At 41.1% G+C, this 20714-nt stretch overlaps 1 protein-coding gene across 2 annotated transcripts in view; it reads right to left on the reverse strand.

The window, feature by feature from the left end:
* Nucleotides 1–17110, reverse strand: part of gramd1ba (GRAM domain containing 1Ba) — a 134161-nt gene extending 117051 nt beyond the window's left edge. The window contains exon 1 of one of the 2 annotated variants that reach the window (XM_035432477.1): nucleotides 16422–17110. In XM_035432477.1, coding sequence (XP_035288368.1) covers nucleotides 16422–16576 — 155 coding nt within the window. In that variant the 5' untranslated portion in view covers nucleotides 16577–17110. The remainder of the gene's footprint in view (nucleotides 1–16421) is intronic. The other variant, XM_035432465.1, reaches the window with a different exon arrangement.
* Between the last annotated feature and the right edge of the window lie 3604 nt (nucleotides 17111–20714).

Genomic DNA, 20714 nt, shown 5'->3' on the forward strand with positions numbered 1-20714 from the left:
ATTTGCCAGAGTGTACTTTCATTTATTATTCTACGACTATAAAATTAATCCTGTTGATTTATATAATGCATATAAGTGGTAACTAAGTACTTTTGCATGGTAACTAGGCACATCCTATACGAGAGACTGATCTGAAAGGAGTCTATATTGGTTGACTGTACAATACTCCCAAGTCATTATGGCACTCCCCATTGCCGATGTCTGATTTGACAGACCCCTCATTAATTAAAGTTTGGAACATCTCTTAACACTAGGGGCCAGTCAACTGGGAATAACTCCTCAAACTGTTTAACAGATCCACCATTTCCTGAGAAGAAACCAGACCTTTAAAGAAACGATTTATCGAGAGAAACGTGGTCTTTTCAGCCTTGAGACAAGGGGACTGGGGATAGCCTGAGGATATTCAATTGAACAGCTGATTTAATAAGAGACTTTAGTAGAAATAGAACATTGTATTAAAAAAAAAAAGAGGACCCGAATAGGTCATTCCATTTCTTATGTCCATGCGACATTGTGATGTGAAGAATTAGCCGCGGCTACAGTGTGACATTTCAGGCTGCCATCCACAGAAGATTATGTTCCCAAATTTTACTTGGGAATTTAAAATCGAATTGAAGATTGAAAAAGTTACTTTCTGGGATCGGTGTTCAAATATTAACAAAGGTCTTCACCATGTGCTGTATGGCTAGTGTAGTTTAATGCGTATGGAAGTGAAAGAGGTTGCTGGTTTGACTCTTAGCTGTACCCTTGAACACAAAATTAAGCTGAAATGCTTTGGTAAAATATCCAGATGTATAAATGGCTTCCATGTGAAAACTGAATCTGCACAATTCACTATAAACAAGAGTATCTTCACAGTAAAAGTTTCAGCGGTGAATCAACTCTTGCCGAGTATACATGTTCCCAATGGGACCCATATGTACACTGTAAGAGTTGAATTGACACTGGACATTTGTGCTAGCTAAATGCTGAACTGTGATGCAATTACCACAATATCCACACATTGGGTCCCCCCCTCCCCCCACCCCACCCCCACCCCCCCACTACATGAGTGGGAACAACCTGCATCATGACCATGAGACTTCCAAACAGTGGCTGGGGGGAGGAGTCTCTGCGTTGCCGACGCCTCTGTATCTTTTATCTTTGGTTTGGCTGAGCAATCCGAAAAAGCCATCTGCCCACCCCCTGTGAGGCAGGCCTAGCACCTCCGCTCTCCGGTGTTGCGCTGCCGACTGAGGACACGGGTCTACGGCCCGCGAGCTCGGCCGGCAAAGACCGCCGCGTTAGAAGAGCATTTAAAGCCACGCGAAAGGAACACCGCGGCGTCGGTCTGAGTGCTCTTCAGTCGCGGCTCATCGGAGCCGTTCCATTGTCCAAAGCCAACGCAGAGGCAGCGGAATGAAAGTCAGGTCTCATTCAAGCACTCTACGGGCGGAGGACTTTATCTGCCATTTCTGTCACATTAGCCTACAAACAAAGCTAGGTTTTCACAATGTCCCTGGCACCGTAAGATGAGTCAGCGCATGACGTCCATCTGGCAGAGACTTAAAGAGCTTGTGACATGAAACGGTGGGTGCTACGCATTGACAGCGACCGTAATGAATTTCCATACTTCCATACCGTAAAGCGCATTGAAATCATGACATTGTTAGTGCTGAACAGTGACGTGCGAAGTCACCAGCAAAAGCAGCCCGTGAATTTTCTGCACCGATAGCGCTCAGCCCACACGGAGATCAAACCATCAAATCCGTGAACAGTACAAAAAAAAAAAGAAAAAAGAAAAAAGTAATGCTTGTGACTCCTGCAATCCTAGCGTCAGAAAAAAACAACGCGCCATTCGGCGGGGCGAAGGGCCGTATTGTGCCGAGGAGAAGCGAGCTCTGCGTGACGCTGGATCGAAATCGGCAGCATATGCCCGTCGCCCCGCACGGCCGCGTTCCGAGGTCTCCGCGGCGACGGGGCGCCGGGCCCAGCCAACGGGCTTTGGCGCGCATGGGAAGCCGTCCAATGAAACGCACTGACAGCCTGGAACACCGTGGAGCCAGCGCCTCGGCTCTCGTAGATGTGCACAAACGCAGGATGTAACATACACACCTCAGAGACGCTTTCATACGGATGTGTTATTTTCAGGCAAATGCAGAAAAGTAACTCAAATAGCCTAGTCTGGCATCCAGTTTAGGTTATTTAAATCACACAGGCACATACTGTATAATACCCAGGTTAACCAAATACAAAATGCTTCCTTGGCTTTGATGGGCATATAATCAATTCATAATTCCCCCCTCCAAACCAATTCTTAGTCATTAAAAAAAAAAAAAAAAAAGCATTCAGCCTTGATCTCTGGTTTGCCAGGCTTGCAGAAGAATCCACCGACTTAATTTGTGATAGTTTCACAGGAAACAAATCTACAATATCTACAAGAACAACAAGATAGACAATCCAAACCAAGAGAGTCACATTTTCAGAAAGATCAACAGTATATAGAAAATATCACTTTTTCCCTAGATATTTATGGAATATCCAAAGAACACTGTGGTGCTCTGTGGAAAGCTATTTCCAGAACCACCTTCATAAGAAATAAATATACAACCTATGACTGCAATTCACTATAAAAATATAATTTCATAAAAAAGGAATACAAAAGGATTTTTTATTATAAAATATGAATATAAATGTCTTATGCCCACCTGCATAACTGGATTTACGCAATCTCATTTTATCAGATTAGGTTAGAGGTGGCAGAAAGTGGGGGAAAAAAAAAAAAAAACAATATAAAAACATGTTATTATGCTGAACATACAATACCATTGGGAGATTATAGCTGTCAATCAAGCAGTGCGTGTGGAGGTCTTGCACCTCCAGAAAGGAGACGTTAATAGAAGAACCCCAAAGCCGTGTGCCATTACAAAACTACCTCTCTCTGTGTGCGTTAAGGTGACCCCTGAAACGGGTGAGAACAGAGAGATGTGACATCACACCGCACTGTACTGCCACACCGATTCCAGCTGCAGCACGGTGAGATGCCATGGGTAGATGAGCTTACTGTCCAGGGATCTGAACGCTATTATTAAATTAGCTCTACCTGCCGGCTGGAGAGTTGTGCTAAACAGCATATCCAGGTGACTGGAACAAAACACTGGTGAGGACTTTAACTTTCTGAACCTGGGTTTTCCATCTCTGTTTACTGGGTGGTCGGCCATCTTAGTTTCAGATATTGCGGTGTGCGTGTGTTGGATTTAGCTTGAGGAAGACATTCTTTGATCCACTGGCTTATGTGTTAAAGCTGTTCGTTTGGATAACTGCAGATTACAGGATGCTTTTTTAAATCCTTTATATCCCTGTCTGATTTCAGAGCGTTTACATTTCCTGTTTTATTTAGGGTTACCCTTAGTCTCCTGCTAATCTGTACTTTTCATGACTTATCAAGTTTGGAATCTATGTTTTCTTTCCTTTTTTAAAATAAATTCCCATCGCAACAGGTCTGTTTCATCCTCTCCGTTTGACTATGATTTCATTAAAAATGTAAAACATCAGATTAAATATTAAATATTACAGATCTGGCTACCAATTGCTCCAGTCCCTGATAATAAACCATTTAGTAATGCCCATGGGGCTCGTATACTATATGGCACACTCAGGCATATGCCATGAAGATTACTGTATATTTAAGCAATTATTTCTTGTTCTGAAGTATGCTTTTAAAAAGGTGTTTTTTTATTTATTTATTTATTTTTTTTATTGACTGGATGTTACATCCAGACAGAACATTGCTCTTTGCCTCAACCTACATGTATACACTTTTATAAGTCCCTCTGGATATAATGCAAATGGAAGATTTGCAGTCATATTGTAATAATTGTACTGTTGGTATATTCTCAGACATCAGGCTGTTTGTAATACATCTGCAAAGTACATTGTACTGTATTGCTTGAATGGTGCTATATAAGTTATTAATAATAATAATAATAATAATTATTATTATTATTATATTATGTGATCCAGCACCAAAGAGGTCTGTACATGAACAGGGTATACACTGATGTCCTTCTAGAAGCACAGGACAGTCTGCCACAGTCCATTAAGAGAGTCAAGCCTGCTATTCAAAAACACATAGGTCTTCAGTCGAAGTAGGCTAATAACAGCAATCACACCTGCTCAGTTAATGGGATGATGTTCTGCTATTGTAAGGAGCCAACAGGGGGAGCCTTTTAGGTCAAATATTCTGCTCTCCTTTCATCGGCCAACATCGGCCAATCATTTCTGCTAGCATGGTTGGTTGCATAATTACACAGATGAAACTACTGAAAAATGAGTCACAAGCAGACGATTTCAAAGATGGATGCCTGGTCAACAGAGACTACTGAGGGGTGTAAAGGAGCTGCACACAACAGATTTGGGAGGGAAGTGTTTTTTGGACGACTCCTTACGCCGACACCTTGACCTGCTGAACTCGTTATCCGCTACGGACCGCTGGTCTCTCGGGTCAACGGTGTCTGCCAAACCTCGGCAGGTCTGCTTTCATTCCGTTTTAATTAGTCCTCCCTCCCGCTACAACACCGATGCAGAAACGGGGCAGGCCAACGACCTTGTCCTCAAGGCCACGCGCGATCCTCAAAGCCCAGGATGAAAGGCATCGCAATGTTCCAAATGCAGTCTTAACGAAATCCCTTTCAAATCATATCTATTTAGGATAATTAAGAATGTGCATGAATGACTGGGCGGGATTAAAAATGAGGAAGCAAATTATGACAGTATGACATTTACACTCTTCATAGTGTTATCCCAATAAAGAGGAAAGTCTTAATTCCCCTATATTTTGTATTACATCATATTGGCAATCCCAAAAAACACTGTGCATGGTTTTAACAAACACATTCATGTGACAAAATGTCATTCTTTGGGTTGATCGCCAAGAAGCGTTGCCAAGTCAATCTGAAGTTAAACAAAATGCAGCATTGTCCTTCAAAAGACATCTGGTTCCTTAAGGACACATCGGTAATTACTGCTAAGAATAGCACAATTAAAGGAATGGATTTTGTGGTCAGTAGACACTTTGATCAGTCCAAATTCTTTTCCTCATTGTAAATCCCCTTCTTGTTTGGAACTGAACACAGACCTGGGGCCACACTTATAAAATGTTTGTGTGCAAATATTTGATTTTAAATTGTGCGTACAATCAAATCCATGGCATTATTGTGATTTGAAAAGCCTGAAATTGATGTAAAAATGTGTTTATCGCCAAGCGAAATCCAGATCATGTGCACAAACAAACTGGTGAGCTGTAATGCACGTATAAATTCTCTTTCTTTGCTTGCCTGACATTGGTTCCGTCTTTTATATACTGTAGAAAAATGAAACTAATTCGCTATATAGAATATTGAGAGTAATTCGCTATATAAAGCTAGTTAAGGGCATTCACAGGGCAGAGCAAGAAAGTTCATTCATTTGCGCAAAACTGGAGGACCATTTGTGATTTATAGATAAAACATGCCTGTGGCAGATATATGAATACTAACTTACACCCACAAACATTATATAAATAATGAGTACACATTATGACTTAGTTTTGAGACATAAGAAGAAATTTAGTACGAATTGTGAGCAAATTCTACAACTGTGGGTACTGGTGTCGTTGGACATGGATGTATTCAGAAAGCTCGGGCACCTTCACAGAGAGATTCACACAGAAATTATCCTGGCGAACCGCAAATACCTCTGCGTTACGCCCACGCGATCCTTAATGCGCAAAATGGAAGACCGTCAGGTTTCTGACGTTTTTAACACTCAGAATGCAGGCTATTGTTTCACTGTCTCCATGTCCTCCCCATTAAAGGCTGTAGATCAACTTTGACTACCAAGACTCATCTCTGGTGCCTGTTTGGCCACTGATGACTTGTACAAAGAACAGAGTTCCTGTTATATAAAATGGTGCATGCAAGTCTAGTGCCCCCATATTAGACCCTATTGCAGAGTCTGGCCAGACATATCACAGTAGAACAAGCTGGCATCTGAGGATAAAAGCTATAGGTTTAGCCTCCCCATACAGATTTAATGCATTATGTCAGAACATTTTTAAATATATCATGTTATAGCATGAATAGATTTGTATGTATTATGTACATCCTCCTTTGTACAGGACAGTGCAATAGGAATAGCACAGAGCTAAATGAATGTGACTGTTAGATAAAGGGGAAGAGAGCGTTTAGTAGTCTCTAATGCATCTCACAGACAGGCCGCTAATAGACGGAAGCATTCATCCACATCTCGGTGAGATAGCCTGCTAATGCGTCTCTCCCTTACCGCACGCACGCACGCACGCACGCACGCACGCACTGCACTGAAACGCCTCTAAGACACTTGACACTTAGGTCTCCCTCCCTTGGTGGTGGGTGAGGTGAGTACCCACTCATCGCTGTAAAGCAGTTTGAGCATTTGGAAAATTGCTATATAAATGCAATGATTCATTATTACCCAGTTTAATTTGCACTACTGTGGCAAGAAAATAAAAAATCTGTTTCCTAGTTGCATCGTGGTACTGACTAATGCTATTGTCTTGCCTTTGCTGAATGTTTGATGTGGAACATATTGGCAAAACTTCCAGTCAGTTCAGCCAGAGTACGGGATTTAGACAGGCACGCACATCCACAATCCTCCACACTGCACCATTAATGCCAATACTGGTGTTTCTCAAAATGACTTCAAATGACTTCAGTGTCACAAAAACTCAGTATGTCCCATTTTCTTAAAACACAGTGCACTGTCACTACCAGACTGGCTTGTTACCCAGGCAAAATAACACATACAGCTGAAACAGTGTTACGTTTACGTACTTCACTAGCAAGTTATTTTCTTTAATGTTCAGCGCCATGGGTAAAAAATGATTTGTTGCGATTGTTTCCTGCAAATACGGCACTTTTAGTGCAGCTGAGTCAGGCTCTCAAGTTTTGTTTGTTAAGGGCAACAAAGTAAAGTGCTTACTGAGCGTGCCTACAGTAGAAAGGACAAATACAGATGATGCGATACAACACGCATTCCTCTGATTGGGCCTAATTAACCCATTTTATAAGCGTTCATGTACATCATGTTCACTTCCTGCAGCTTGCAAGCTAAAGTAAGCTAAACCCTCTTGACTTCCAGCACATCAATGTAACATAAGACATATAATGGTGCATGTGTTCCCTTGGAAACAGAGCGTCTTTATTGCCTGGTAAAGTCAATCATAATTAAGGTGTTTGAGTGTGGATACGGTTGGAACTCTCGGCTTAACACTGACAAGAGAAAATCTACATGACTAGCAAATGTTATACCATGTTTAACTGGATTGAGCAATTCAGGTACGTTCAAAAATAATTACAGTTGACACTAATATGTACACATTTTTAGTAAGCTCCTTAATTTTGGAAAAAGAACATGACAAATGCAATCAAGCCCTGCACTAACATTATCAACAGTATAAGTACTTGAATAAATGAGTGAATGTAAAAACTAACATGCAAATAGATGAATAACATGTAAAGGTATAAACGGAATGTTTTTAATTGACTTCTTATTCATAATTTAATATATATGTTTATTCTTGAATTTATGTATTAACAAATGTATTTACATTATTTGTTTACCTGTTCCTACATACCTACTGTGTCTATATTACTCTTAATCCTCCATGCAAGTCTGCCACCTAGTGGTCAAAGAGTCCAGACTACCATGTTGAACCCTAATTCAGCGCTGAATAGACATTTAAAATACAATTTAATGCAGTAAAATTTCAATGTTTTGGCCAGTTACAAGTCATTTAAAGAAGTGCAGTGCAAAATCCTTCAGTCCCTCAGGATTAAAGATCATGTATTAAATTCACATTTTCTCTGAATAGCTGTTGCAATTCAGAGGTGATCACCTTCTGATATTCAAAATTCTAATTTGCTTTTGAAGTTCAGATGTGGATAAGTACACTTGATCATTAGTGCAGAAATGAATGTTAAATGCTTCCAGTGTAGTGCAGGAACAATTGGGTCAAATGAATCATTTGTCCTTGGCTCGAAACAGACGTAATTAAATCTCACAGGGAAACAAGAGTCATTATGTATCTATTGATTGTTGAATTCAGAGAGGAGAGGTATGGATTTACACAAGACCCCTCTTTTGTCACGTAAGGATCTTAACTTGCTGTGCATGGGGGGAAACCTCTGCTTCAATTGAAATAGAGAACATCGCGATCACTGTGCAGTCACAGTTTCTACAGGGTCACGCATGCAACAGGATTGAAGGCTATGAGAAGTAAAATAAATAGATAGATAAATAAATAAATAAAATGTGTTAGTCCCAATGTTATAGGTGCAGCTGGTTGAAACAAGGGCATAAGAGAATGGACTACAGCCTTCTTTTTTCAGTCAAAAAACTATCAGCATTTCCTCTAAATAGAGCACACCCATATTCTTTTTCACAGACAGCAAATATCTGTTACTCTCCAAATATTGCACTGAAGGAAGTTATGTGAGGAAAGTTAAGTAAGGATACGGTTCTGAGTAGGGAGAGACTAACAAATCCAGAAAAACACAGCACAAGAACGCTGTGCCACTGCATGGGAAAGATGTGTAATAAAACACATTCCTCTTCTTTTTCATCAAATATTCCCTTCTTTTCCAAGCATGACTGGGTGGCGTCTCCATGGTACCGTCGTCCAAGATCCCAGACGGAGCACCGATCAGACGTTAGAGCAGAGAAAGCTTAGAACCCCGTCTTCGCTGAGGTCATCTCAGTACGAACGCCGAAATCCATAAGTAATTCAACTCCCGCATTAATATTGACTATGATATCATACAGAATATGGAATCTGACAGGGACTGTGATAACTCTGGGATTCTAGACCCCGCCCTTATCTAGCTGTATGCAGGCTCACTTGATTCAGGTCGTATTATGGGATTGAGGAGCTTCTCAAATAGGCCACTGATAATGAACTCAGTCGGCAAAATAAATCAGGGACAGGAACAGCCTGGTATTTCCATATATATAAAGATAATAAAGAGTGCGAGTCTTAGGTAAGCTGAGCTAAATTTCATCACTGTATGTCTAAAACACAGGGTGGTTTACCTTCTGGGGCTGCTCCTCGTGAAAAAAATTTACGTTATACTACAGCATACTTAGTGTGTAAATACATACACTTTATTTATATACACAATCAATGCTATTATTTTCACAAGGGTGGCTTTGTGAAAATGTATGAAGATGTCTGTTTGGAGCGAGGGAGACTATGTCTTGCGACAGGGCGATGACATCATCGCGTATAAGAGGCTGCAGCCTGTTTAGCAGATGTCAGAAATGAAAGGGAGCAGAGAACTGATATGTGACAGGAGCTCAGTTCAGCTCCAGTTCCCTTATCAGCAGGAGTGTCAGTGTCAAAGCTGACTGGCAGGGCTTAACAGTGGGAGGGGGGAAGTTTACACGAGGCCGCGTGCGAGAGAAGCATAATTAATATGTTCGAAAACAGAAACCAGGATGGACCCAGACAAAGGACGCTCATGATTTTTCTGCTGCATGTACTGAAAGATTTGTGAGAAAAAAACATGCCAGGAAATGGGAGTCCTTGCTGCTTAGGACTCCAACATTTTTTTCTGGTGGGGTGGGGGGTGGGGGAGTGGTTGGGGTGGAACAGTGGATGTGAGGGGAGGGATATGAAAATACAATCCCTTAGAATGGACAACCGCTTTTAAAACAAGAATGACATACAGCACATTGCCCGTGTTGACCCCCATGGGTAAGCTGAGTGTATAAATTAACCTTCAGAAGTGCTATAAACCTAAACAAGGAAGCTGCCCATCCACCCTACACTGATTTAGTGAGTGGCCTGGACAGAATATAACAGCATATGAGCTAAAGACATAAAGAGACTGAGAACCGCCTCAGTGCAGTGTACAACTCACTATGCCCTCTAGTGGCAAAATCCAGCATAGCAACCAGGAGCACTCCTCTACCATATAATTGCATAGCCTACATATCCAGTAAACTGGTGGTACTTTGCCTCTGTGAGAGTGTAGAACACAAATGAAGAAAGCTCTATAAAGTAAGTTGGTCAAAAAGCAAACAAAGAAAGTCAACACAATGGACAGACATTACTCTACAACCAAGAACAACCTCTATTCCCATGGCATGATAGCCACTGTCAAATAAAGTGTTATCAAATCTCTCAACCGGTTGGTTTTAATTTGAAAATAGAATACTGGGGAAAATGACCAATGTTATGGAAATCAAAGTAAGCAGGCCAAAATTAGAAAGCTGAGCTGTTGGCATTGTTTGAATGAATTCAATGCATATGAAATCTAGGATATTTACATGCTTGTGAAGATGATATTTAAATCCAATATATATGTCTAAAAATGAGCTCAAGTAGGGTCTATAGAAAGAAGACCAGCTATATCATTTGTTTTACATTAATTTAATTATTAATCAGTCTGTATCACCTGATAAAATAATTTAAAAGAATGAAATGAAATATATTTCATGTATTCAAAAGAAACTCATGTTGAATCAATATTTTAGCACACATTTTAGATGTAATATTTTAGATGTTCTTAAATCGAGGGGAAACAATCACATTAAACAGTGCCGTGCCTCGATATAGTACAGCGGTAAGTACACAGATGCACAATAAAAATGATGTGAATGAGTAATTGCGTTGTGAGGTCTACAGAACCATTATAAATCATATGTCCACCCAGCTAAGTGATTATGTGCAGAAAGTGTTCTGATTGGGCTACAGACAGCTCATTAATAATGTATGCATCTCCTGGTTCGTGATCCACTCACCACCGACCCTCCCCTCTCCTCACCCCACATCACCAGGACAAGGCTGTGACATCACCAAAACACCCAAGAAAATTACAGCTAGTAAACAAGGTCAGGGGATGCATTTGATTGACAAAGACAGTATATTGGGTAAGCTGCAGATGAGGTTACTGCTGCTGCTTCTCCTGCAACTACCACCACCACCACCGCTACCAATACTGCTACTTCTTATTCTTCTTATTATTATTAGTTGCTTACAGGCAAGACACAGCCTTAATGTAGGTCTTAATTAGGTTTTGTCCTTCATTTGCATCTTTTAATTATTCATTTCCCAGCGAAAATAAACGATTTTAAATAATCCGGCACTTCCCCTTTCTCCCTGCCGGCAACAGCCTTGCATTTCCTCTCGCCGTCGGGACGTGCGAATCCCAAAATCCCAGCCCGGATTTAAAATGTGCGGCAGGGCTTTGAAGGCCTTAGGGCCCAACACTTCAGCTGGACAACATAACTGGTTGTGATGCAGCATATGAATCAGGGTATTTCTGCAGAGAACCCAACAGTGTGATTCAATGCACAACACAGAGCATCACCGTAGTGAACCCAACAGTGTGATGTAATGCACAACACAAAGCATTACTACAGAGAACCCAACAGTGTGATGTAATACACAACACAGAGCATTACGACAGACAACCTAACACTGAGATGTAATGCATGACATTACATGCTCATTTCCCGGTATTACATGGTTTCATTCAATAACTCAAAACTCTGACAGGACCAGTACAGATAGTGTTACACCATACAGGGGTAATGAATCCGTTATCTGCAAACTATCTTTAGATGCTTCGCTCTCTCCCTGGTCTCTAACAAATCAATACCCATTATACTGTAAGCTTAGGAGTTATTTTCGCTGATTTATCGAAAGCTAAGAGGGACAACCGAATCAACAGAGACATGTCAGCACGTTCCAAAGGACCACTGCAGGGTAGAGCTGCAGCGATACTGGAAGAAACGAAGGACCGGTCCGTGCATCATTTCCCCCTTAGAATTCCTCTCATTCCTGGATCCCAAGGTCGTCCGCGGAGAAAAGCGGACGACGAGCGTTTTTCAGGACAGGAGCTAGTCGGCGAATCCAAAACATTCCAGGAATTTGGCGCTGAGGGGGGACCAAAGACACGGAGGGTGTTATCCGCACTGAACGGCTCCTTTCAGAATCCCAAATCTCCGAAATCCTAATCCCATACAGGCTTGAATAAAGCATATGAAGTGTACCACGCTAAACAAAAGGAAAACCGCTATTTGCTGTTACAATGTAGAAAACATATCAAAATGAAGTATGATTTTTAAAAAGACATTCATAGGAATTTTTCACATTCATTTAAAATCCCAGGAAACACACAGGAGGCAAGACCACGTCACTTACGCAAATACTGAAACATGAATACCGAGCACATTTCCAGAGTTTCTGCCTCATAAGACCACTCAGTGTTTAAAAAAAAAAAGCTTTACAGCTTTTTCCTCAAGTACAGATTTAATATTATGTATTTTACTTTCATTGTTGTATATGCATATTTGTATGCATTATATGATCGATAATGAGGCTGTATCTGACTATAAAACATTGATGCGACACACATAGATTGACGGCTCTAACCTCTAGTGTACACTATTTAAATTTGGGAAAGACCCAGGCAGCAGACTGTGGAAAACTGTTCCCTGAATCCAAAGCAGGGTTCTTACACAGGGAAATTCAGATTGGAGGATGCATCACTTACTTTGAGCATTAATTTAAATTTGACCTACATATATTCAGGAAGGGCATTTGCATTCTATAAGAAACTATAAGGGCCTCATATGAAGAAATGTTTATGTAATATTCCAGAATATGTCAGAGCCGGAAGCTTTTCGTCACAAGAGGAGGATTTATGCTCAAGCTTCTCAAATGAGTCCTGTCTGCAGTCATTTTTGCAATTTACGCTGATGAGCTTTACACAACATGCGATAATAGCCCTCTAACCCCATATCAAACATGCAGATGGCACAGTATTAGCTTAAGGTTGTGAAAATGACTCTCTAATTGACTTTGCCCTCTGCATAATGTCAGTGTATATCCATTATGGCCTACTGGTCTGATGAAGGATTTTTTTAGACACCAGCGCCAAGCAGTTGTAAGAGGGTCGAGGTCAGATGGGGACAGCTCGTGACTACCCCAATTTTGGACTGCTTAAAGAAGAGAAACAGGGCACAGGTTTTTAAAAATAACTACACTTTGATTTTTTTTTTTCCCATAAAGTATGAATTATGTTCAGAAGAATGCAAAACAGTTATGTTCAGAAAATGTTGGATCTTTTAATGTTTGCTTAATATTTGTGGGCTAACCCTAACCCTAACTGTTTTGATATAATGTTGGAAATTATTTGGTAGCAACGCTAAACTCTTTTCTTAATGTTTTGATATGTTTGGGGTTTCCTGGCATGGAAAAATATATATATTTTTTAAATCTGCAAAACAAACAAATGAATAAATAAATAAATTAATAAAAGCAAGCTGGCAGAAATCATCAACCTGAGAAACAGAACATCGAGCATCTAGCAACTAGAGCACAGCCAATTTGAATCATACACAGCCAAATGAGTTCATGAATATAATTAACATTTCCTGTTGTAATACTGAAAGAACAGCTCAATTTAAAATTATGCGCTGATCCATCCCATTAATCTCTGAACAACCGATGGTGTTAAACGCTGCTACACTTGGAGCGCCCGATATTAACGCTACATTCCTTAGGGAACGAGTGACACACTTTCTCCGCAGAATTGTTAACAATACGCAAGAATGCGATCCAAACTACATCGCGGCTCGTTTAAAAATTCATCTTCGGCGGTGCAAAAGAATGACGAATCGGGGGATGACTCATATAATACACAGCTGTGGTGCTACTGAAAAAGGCAACAACGAACAGAAGACAGAATTTCTCTTTTTGTTTGGTACTCAACATTGTAAATCACTGAAACAGCAAAGCAGACAGATTGCTTTTCATTATCGCCATGTACCATTGCTGTGGGGTCCTTGAGAGACGTATTTCAATTGAACAGGTGGCGACTGTGATCCTATCTGTGGATATAATTCTGTCATATAGCTATAGATGACATGTATTGGATGCATTTCAAAATGGCATCACTGAATGAAAGTACTTAGGAGTATTCAGTCTGCCTCTTAAAGTCAGTCCATTAATTAATCATCATTTAACTAATAACAATTCAATCAGACTGAATCAGACTGTATTCATTGATTGTCCTTAATTTTGACATAAATTCAAGTGGTACACTTTTTCCTCAGTGACCACTGCAACCAACTCGCCAAACTGACTTTGTGACGAAAACGTGCAACGCTCACATTTAATTGTACGTGAAAATTAAGGACAAATGTTGACTGAATACACGGCCACGGTCCTATTCTCAATTCAACAGTTGTAAATATGGCTTCAACCAGCCTAAACTGGAGAGGCATTTTTTAAAAATTTGTTATAGCAGTTTGTACATTGAAATAAACTGAACGCCAGAGGCTATGCTACGTGTTGGCAGCACGGTGGTATGAGCCAGGCTTTGGACGCCACGCGGAAGAATGCTGTTCAAACAGATGGAGAGGATGAAAGCGCCAAAGACACAGGAAACGACCACGCGATAAACACATTGTTTATTTATGGGCATTCCCACACAGCACTTTCGGGGGGCAGTTTTGGGGAAGGCAGGCCAGGCCGGGGCACGTCGTCTGCGGGGTAATTATCCAGGACGTCTGCCTGAACGGCTGCCGTCAATACTGAGAGAGCGGAGGGGAGGGGAGGGGAGGGGAGGGGAGGGTCTCCCCCCCCCCCTCCTGTCTGCTTATAGCCCCGCTTCAGAGATGCCCTTCAAGATGCACAGCCTCCAGAATAGCAGCACTCCACCAGTCCGGCATGTCAAAGACAATTCTCACATATCTCTCTTTCTCGGTCACTCTCTCACTCACTCTCTCACATCTCTCACTCTCTCTTGCACATGCACACTAACTGTTGACTAACACACACACACACACCTTGTCTCATTACTATGCACATATGCGCATGTGCACACACGCACACTGTTCACTAACACAAAAACATACCTTGTCCCACCACCATGCACACACACACACACACACAAACACACACACTGTTCACTAACACGAACATACCCATAGTCATGCACACACACACACACACACACACACACACACACGACGGCCCTTCTTCCATTCTGTGTCCTTAAATAAAGCCCATGCCCAATCTGAAGCAAGTAATTGAAAATGGCCAGTCAACTGCCTCTTATCTTTTGATGACACCGGGGTCACAACATCCATTTTAAAAAGAGAAACAACAGCCATCTTATCCAGAGTGACCAAACAGAGTGACCAAACAAATCCCTGGGTTAAAGCATGATACCAAACTTCCTACAGATAGGCTAATTGCTATCAGGTGGCTTTTTCCTAAAGTATAGCTATGTCTGTCATCTGCAACTTCAAAGGTAGCAACCTTTGTTGACTTGCCAATGGTAGATGGAGTTAGGAAACAGGCATTATCCGTAATCAATAGTGGTTAACACAGAATACACGTAAGAGTAGCCTATATAATGAGCTGAAGTTCAAGCCATGCATTCCTCAGGTTATATTTTAGTCATGGTTGCTGTGGGCAAGATTATCTCCTGAGGTCACTGGAAGATGTGTAAGAACAGGAAAAAGATTTAACTGAGCTCTTGCACAGAATATCGCTTGTGAGACTGTAAGTGCAGGGTTTACGCTGGGCAGTACAGTGCTTGCTATTAGTGAATACCATCAGAAACCTGCTCAATCTCAGTGATGTGACATGATTGGTCAGGGTATCACCACCACCACTAACACCCCCCCCCCCTTCAATCATGACAACCACATATGCAAATTCAGATTCATCTCCAACTGCCTCAATCTCCAAATGAACTATTTTTATAAGCTTCTATGAAACATACATACGTTTCACCCATTTAAAAAGCGCCAAATATCTGTATCAATAGATAAAGTATTACGAACATTTAAGGGTGTATTGTATAGTGTAACCGGCCATTGTTAACAAATAACAGAACGGGACTACTTTGCGAAGTTCCACCCCAAACATGGAAAGGAAGTGCCGGTATTCTTTGCAGCAGGGTTTCACTCTTGTGGTTGTCATCAAAACACTGACAGTATACCTGAAGTCAAACCTGTTCACACAGGTACGCTACTACTTAATCTACCAAGCAATAACATTAAGTGTTTAACGGGCAGTCCGCTTGCAACAGCAACATGCCAAGCTGGACGGACGTGAAGGACGCACGACCAGTTCAGCAATTTAGGAGAAGGGTATTATTTGCTACCCTCAAATCCCATGCACCGGAATTCAACGGCAATGACCGCAAACAATGTCATATCATTGGGCTCAGACTGGTTTGTTTACTGTACACAACGCGTCCCCTTTCAACCTTGCACATTCTGTGAACGTCAACTGCTTCCCTCGGCCAGTCTGCCCGTATCAGCGATTAAACCACTGTGCTGTAAATTAGCCGAGGTAAACGGTAGACAGCAATGACAAACTGCACCGTAGGTCGCTTTACCTGGGGTGTCTTCTCACATTGGCCGGTGAATAGGGTTTGCTCCGCGGATGCGACTGCTGGAGGGATCGTAGAGAGGTGCTCTTGACGAAATTGTCTTCCGCCGGCTCGTCAAGCCTCACTTGCGGGATGACATGTCCCGTGTTTCCGAAAGCCATTATCGTACACGTGTCTGTATGGCGTCCTTTTCTGCACAAGACGAGAGGAAAACTTTGGAAAACTGAAAAATTGCCACCGGGGCCGCAGCGGCGGACGAGCGAACTGCTTCTTCTCTACCCGTGCGCGCTTTCGTTCGTCTTCTTTCCCCGGTCTCTACAGCGCAGCCATTGGCCGACCCCCCTCCTCCTTCCAGAGACAGTGAACGGGATGCTCAGTTAGCACAGTACTGTACAGGCTACAGACAGCCCTGTGCAACAGCGCCGAGTGGGAGGATGTGGATGGCAGGCTATACTCTGGTTTCGCAGGGTGGGTAAATATGGTTGTCCTCGCATATCGCTACAGCAGTTACTTCTTGGAATAAGATTCTGAATTAATATTCCACGTCATTATGTGTAAATCGAATAATAATAATAATGTGTTACATTGTTGTTATGAAATTACGATAAATTAGTAATCACTATTTAATTCAATCCATTGTTTGGGATAAACGATTTCCATACGAATTTAAAACTGCAACTAGCTCAATTTATGGCGTACAGCAGTTTCATTGGTTCGTTTTTATTTTTAAAATAGACGCCTCTTCAAAGACTAGGCTAAACTTTTTTTAACAACTGTAGTCATTGTTTAAAATTTTAAAGTAATACATCAGTGATAATATTCAAATTCTACTAATACAAATCTAAAATTGTTTCAAAAACAGAAAGACAATAGGCTATTGTTTGAATGATGTAGCCACCCCTTCTTTGTAACATAATACTGCTAGTGAGTTCATAATAGCCTGGATAAACAACCAGGCTATTATAAACAAACGATCGATTAGCTACAGTCGACGGTAATACTATCACTTTTCCGGAGATCTTTTTGAAAGCCGCCTTCTGTCTTCTCTGTTTCGTTCTCATATTTGTCTGGTAAAGCTTTCTGTTCAATTACTTAGCTCACAAAAGAACCGTGTGGTCATCGGTTTTTGGAGAATCAATTATTCCTCCCATGTTGGATCGGATGCATTCGGACATGGCTCTGCCAAATCTCCTCTTTGTGCATTACTTGACTATCAATCGCATCTCAGAGCAAACTGACTCCATAAATCGCGTTTTCCTTCTGAATTTGCTTTTGTAGGAAACATTTCATGAATGATTTCACTTTGCAACATTTCTCCGTCACGACGTATTTTCCAGTAGGCCTATAAGGAGGATCCGGGGTTTAATGGTGCGGCTTATTTTGGTATCGATCCATACGATGAGACACGACTGAGGACAGCTAATCAAATCACAACTGTTGCCTGCGATGGCACTGTGGGTCTAATTAGCAGATTGATCAAAGTTTTTACCCATCTGCTAATTAGAACGGCAAAGCCACCAGAGGCAGTTTTGTGTTAGCATCTTTCCCACCTGCAGTAAATTAGGTGGTGAGGGTTTTGGTCTTTTTCCTTTTTTTTTTTTTTGCACGTTAACCTGTATTCAACCAGGTTTTCAAATGAGTACGTATCTTTAGCAGTGGCAGCTTGATGAATCGAAATGGGTAATGATTGCACTGGGTTGTGCAGCCAATCGGATATCGGAAAGATTCAGGTGACCAGTTGCAAGCGTAAACAGCTTATGTGCGTCTGGAAAACACGACTTTCAACAGCAGTTGTGCAATGGGTTTCTATTCGTTCATAGGAAACAGTGTCCTCTACTGGCCTACCTCTCCCAGCAGGTGCTTCGCATCCAATTGCTTACAATACCAAGCCCACACCTGCTTATCAGCCGCAGTTTCATACTGTACGAGAAGGATACAGGATGGTATTGATACCGGAAAACTAAGTAATGTGCTACTTGCCCTAATGTAATGGTCTTAACAGGTAAGTACTGTCCGTAACCATGACGTAGTCCTATTTATGTATACAATACTACATGTTCATGAATGAGAGGTGTTCAGACTCAGTATAAGTCTTATACAACTGAGTAAACCTTCAGCATTTAATTAAACATGGTTGCTGTGCCTCACGCATACAAGTGTGTGCAATCATTCTAAATACCTGTTAAAAATAACATTTTATTAACTTGATCCCGGCGGATGAACCTTAATTGCTATAGCTGCCAGAAGAGGAAATGTGAATTGAATCCGGTGTGATGCAGTGGTAGTTATTATAAAGTGGTGTGCAGTAGCTTTCCCCTCAAAAATATATGTAACAATTATTCACACACTTGTATTCAGCTGCAACCTTCCTTTGCAAAGACAGCGCTACTGGGTTTCTCTGTAGTGCTTTATGAGATTCAGCTTTGGGCGCCAATAGGACAGCATAGTTACTCAAGGATTAACGGTCAGACCTACCTGTTATAGTATAGGATATGCATATATTTCCATTGAAATTAAAACTTAGATAAAAAAAGATAAAGCTTGGTTGTCAAAAGAAAGCTGTATATAAATAATTGTGGTGGTAATGCTTCCAGACAGTGCCACATTGTCAGCATGAATCTGTTAATCGTAAAAAGTGAATGAACTAAGTGCTTTTTTCAGTTGTTAACTGAAAAAAAAAAGATTTGCACAGTCACTGTTCTTTTTGGCTGTGATGTCCCTACTGGCCTTCCCTCCTACAGTACGTCTAATTTGTAAAGTGTTGTTACTGCGGTAGAGCTTAGTCAGCCTGCAGTGAATCAGCCAGGGGGTGAGTCAAGAAGTCTGGAAAACTACGGATATCGAATGCTACCATTCTTACATTTGTAAGCAAATATCCCGACTGCTCCCATTAAAAATGGTGAACAAAACAGGCTTAATGAATTGAGACCGACTGAGGCAAGCTATAGTGCATCGTAAATATATTTACATTACACATATCTACGCCGGCAACAATAATGAATATCCACAGTCGGTCCAAGCCCTGTGCTAGGAAGAAATCCAGAAGTCAGAGGGTGTTAAATGTACTGCGATACTGCTCTTCTCCTTTAGAGGGAGCTTCAGGTGTGAAATTAATTTCAGCTCACGTTGTGATATGTCGTTGGTGATTGGTTGAACTATTGCAGTGGAAGAGCACCATGGCACTCAAAGCTTTGGCTTCAATGCTGTAAATCCTGTAATGTATATACATTGTACATAGACCTACAAAAGTTAACCCTTTTGTACCCAGGAGAACACAAAAATTATTCTTGTTTTTTTGGTGTTGCTTCCAGTATTATTTTGCTATTACATATAGCACTTCTTCAATACAATGTTCTGTATTATTCTAAGTAAACGTGTGTGTAAAAAAAGTCACTCAGTGTTCCTGATCTTCAAATTACTTTCCACTATTTGAGAACTTACTATCAAAATCCCTCTTGTCAACAGCGTAGTTGTACTGTTTTACCAAATCTGCGGTCCAGACCTCCTGTGAATTAAAAAAATATATATTATCGACGTTTATTCAAACATTTTCCGACGTAAGCTTCCTGGTTGTTTGCCACTGTAAGATGTAGCCACTAGAGGGCAGGCTTATACAGAAAATGTAATTCCCCATTTCAGGCAGCCAGCGCTTTCTTTCACGTGACTGAATAACCTTTTGGATAACTTTAATCATAGAGTTCAGTTGCAAAAGGGGGTTTTGAATATCTCGTGGAGCAAGTATAGCAGAAAGGGAAGGCGCATTAAAGTGTCCAAAATCTCAGCCGCAGGCTAAGAGCTAAGTGGTGATACAAATCAAATTGTTTTGGCGCCAGTTTTTACAGTGGAGATGAAATTGGGTGATGTCTTTGCTGACACGGGGCATGTATCCTACAGGTTGAAGCCAGTGTTACAGATTTTAGATTTTTCTTTTTAAAGGAGAGAGAGAGAGAAAGACGGAAAGACAGAGAGAGATGTCTGAGTAGAATTCTGAAAAGGCTGCAGAGGCATTGAAGGAATCACTGTAAAGTGTCACTGACAGCTAAACCAGGAGATCAGTAAGACAGGCAGACAGCACACAGTAGAAATGCAAAAGTAAGAGTTATATATAGAAATTGAGGTCTCTCTCCCTCTCACTCACGCTTTCTCTCCCACACTCCCACACACACACACATACACATATATTAGTGACTGGTACAATCAAGGTGGTAAGGAGCTTGGTGTAAGGCCCAAAAATTCAACAATTTCAGAAAAAAAACTCTTGTAGACTTGTAATCCTAGCAATGCTGTATATTTCCTATA

This window comes from Anguilla anguilla, chromosome 9 (genome assembly GCF_013347855.1).
Source record: "Anguilla anguilla isolate fAngAng1 chromosome 9, fAngAng1.pri, whole genome shotgun sequence".
Lineage (NCBI taxonomy): Eukaryota > Metazoa > Chordata > Actinopteri > Anguilliformes > Anguillidae > Anguilla > Anguilla anguilla.